Below are 3,192 nucleotides of genomic sequence, written 5' to 3'. Positions count from 1 at the left end.
ACAAGCTATAATTTAATTTTACTACAAGTCTACAGACTAGGTATACGTATACTACAATCTTCTCCTGTATGAATGTTTAGGTTCTGGAAGCTAACTCTTATAATATTATGTAGTAACTATATTTCTTGTATATACTGTTTATTACCCTGATTGTGTAAATATCACTTATATACATGATGTCCATTTTCTTGAGCTGCTTAGGTGTGTAGGGAGAGTTCCCATGGGATAAAGCTTTTTTAACCTACCATCACTGGTTCTCAAGACCAGGCAGCAAAGTGGCTCGACTCTACTCTTCTTTTTATTTTAGATATTTAGATATACCTTAGTCTACACAAGTAGAGTTCTACCTTAGAACTGGAATGTAACATAGAAGACATACTTTACTGAATTTTCATGACAGATGAGAAATATCTGCTTTTGCATATATTTCCCTTTTATTTTGTGTGTGTGTGGGGGGGTGGGGGGTGGGGGGGGGGGAGGGCAACTGACTGATCGGAAATGATTGGGAATACATGTGCGCTGTTTAATGTCAAACACATTTTTGTAGCTATGAGAAATATCAGAATGAGGTTTACTGATGACCTGAGTCAAAACATGTCTTTTACTTTGGGTGGCTTTCATTCTATTTTTATCGGAAATGACGAAGTACACTGACTGTTGTTTCTAATGCGTATAATTTGCAAAAGGCACATTGGTCATTTTCATTTCTAAACATTCATATTCTTCGATTATGTCTGTATTATGTAAACACACAAGCACTGTAGACACTCAATATATCACTGAGATCACTTTATTTTAAAACCACGGACACATTTTCCCTAATAAAACTGTTAACTTTAGGAGATTCAAACGTTGTGATATGGTAATATGTTCATCACAAATAAAATATGCATTTTGGCACAATAACAACTGACTGAAATATGACATGTGAGCAACCCTGAAGTAAATCAGCCTCTGATCGCTTCTGACAAGAGTGTGTTTGCAGAAAGCAAAAACGCGTCCATTTCTGTCAGATTTATGTGTAAAATATCAGTACTCTGACTCTTAGTCAGCCAACAAGGATGTACTGTTCGGGTTTCAATGGTTTCAGTGAGCTTCTGCTGCTTTTTGAAGCATTTAAGAGAGAAAAAGCACAGAGCAGTGCCTCCCGCGGCAGTCATTCGGGGAGAATCAGCTTTCTTTGACTAAATGCGGAAAGCTTCCGAGCCCAACACAACATGCACATGTACAGACACCGCTCCTTTGTCATTTCCGTTGGGTTATTGTACATACATGTTGGTCCAGGTGGGAATTTCACCCATTTATTGTCGGAGAGAAAACACAAGTAACCCGACAAATCAGACTGCAGCGAGAAGCGGCGGGATGGATTGAGTCTCCACGGTTCTCATGGAGGCTTCAAGTACAGCCTCCTGCTCCGGAATCTCCAACAGTCCGTCAAACTCTCCTTGTGCTTTGCAACGTTCAGAGACGAGAAATGGCAGAAGAAGCTCCAGCTGCCGCCGCTCCGGCTAAGGCTCCCAAGAAGAAGCCTGCCAAAGCCAAGAAGGTGGGCCCCAGCGTTAGCGACCTCATCGTTCAAACTGTGACGGCGTCCAAGGAGCGGAAAGGTGTGTCTTTAGCTGCCCTCAAAAACGCTCTGGTTGCCGGCGGCTACGACGTCAAGAAGAACAATGCTCGTGTCAAGGTGGCCGTCAAGAGTCTGGTGACAGAAGGCAAGCTTGTCCAGACCAAGGGCTCCGGGGCGTCCGGCTCATTCAAGTTGGGCAAAGACACCAAGTCTAAACCGGCTGCAAAGAAAAGTGCTCCCAAAGCTAAGAAGGCCGCCGCCAAGAAACCAGCAGCAGCCAAGAAAGTTGCAGCAACAAAGAAGCCTGCTGTCGCTAAAAAGTCCCCGAAGAAGGTGAAGAAGCCTGCAGTGGCAAAGAAGGCAGCCAAGAGTCCAAAGAAAACCACAAAAAAGCCCGCTGCAGCCAAGAAAGGTCCAGCAAAGAAGGCCGTCAAACCCAAAACTAAGAAGGCAGCGCCCAAGAAAAAGTGAGCTGTCAATCATGCCCTACAAAAGGCTCTTTTAAGAGCCGCCCACATTACTGAAAGAGTGTTTCCTGTGTCACTTGAGCCACATCATAAATCTGTAGTAGCAAAAGTAATGTAATGTACAAAACCTACCTTTTTTAGGGAGGGGGCATTAAAAAAAAAGTTAACGCCACCTTTTTATAGGCTCGGTGTTTGATTCATCACAGTCTGACACGAAAGCCAAACACTGGTGTTATTACACTTTTAAATATTTCTAGAGAAGGCTTCCACATATTATCAACACTTCAAATAAAATAAATCAAATCAAATCAGTTTTATTTATATAGCGCCAAATCACAACAAACAGTTGCCCCAAGGTGCTTTATATTTTAAATCTGTGTTTTTAAAAACAGTTAAGTAGAAACCAGACAAGGACTAATTCCATAACTCATAAAAAGGGAGGAAAGAAGCAATGACATAAACACAGCAAATAATGCTTCGATAATCATATGTTTGTCCAGCAAGTGGCGCATCAGCTCCAAAGAACAATCACCAACCAGTAGCAGCCAAAGAAGAAAATAGCCACGCCCCTGTCTTCACTTACGTCCTCAGATGGGTTTTAAAGGACGTAGACGTTTGAACAGCTCTGCAGAGTGTTGCCAGATGTACGATAATTATCGTATTTGTACGATAGTTTTGCCCTCTGTACGATGTACGATCAATAATGGGAAAAAATCCAAAATGTACGATAATTTCAGTTGGTTGCCCAAACATGCATCTCTCTCTGACACCCAAGAATCATTTTGCAGGCGTTGCACTCAGGCGGCATCAAAGACACACACACCACACCACCCACAGCCGCTGCTGCTGGCCGGCCTGGCCGGGGCGGGACAAAGTCATTTGAAAGCCCACCCCCTCTCCATACAAAGTAATGAGTTCCCAATTCTCGGCCCTGGCCCTCCCTGGGCCCGAGACAACTGACCTGTAATGTAGACTGTTTTGGCTGCACATGCGCACATACATAGCTTAGCCCACGCCCACCCCCATTGCCATCACTACACACAAACAACTTTTGCAGCTAAGTGAGAAGAGAGAAACTGACTGTCAACACGTCACGACGTAAAAAGAAAAGTTCTTAAATGAGTTCAGAAAATGAAGAGGAGGGTGAAAGTGGAGGAG

General features: G+C 43.3%; 1 protein-coding gene across 1 annotated transcript; it reads left to right on the top strand.

Annotated features, from left to right (window-relative positions):
- Positions 1-1,393: 1,393 nt before the first annotated feature.
- LOC117528902 (histone H1-like) lies at positions 1,394-2,038 on the top strand. The gene has a single exon (XM_034191524.1). It carries the CDS (start codon positions 1,475-1,477, stop codon positions 2,036-2,038), a length of 564 nt encoding a protein of 187 aa, XP_034047415.1. The 5' UTR covers positions 1,394-1,474.
- The last annotated feature ends 1,154 nt before the right edge of the window (positions 2,039-3,192 follow it).

This window comes from Thalassophryne amazonica, chromosome 17 (assembly GCF_902500255.1).
Source record: "Thalassophryne amazonica chromosome 17, fThaAma1.1, whole genome shotgun sequence".
In the NCBI taxonomy this organism is placed as follows: domain Eukaryota; kingdom Metazoa; phylum Chordata; class Actinopteri; order Batrachoidiformes; family Batrachoididae; genus Thalassophryne; species Thalassophryne amazonica.
Note: the sequence above shows the minus strand (reverse complement) of the source record. Positions and strands in the feature narration are given on the sequence as shown.

What these genes read in the sequence shown, in the direction of transcription:
- LOC117528902 (XM_034191524.1), top strand. Translation starts at nt 1,475, where the DNA reads ATGGCAGAAGAAGCTCCAGCTGCCGCCGCTCCGGCTAAGGCTCCCAAG.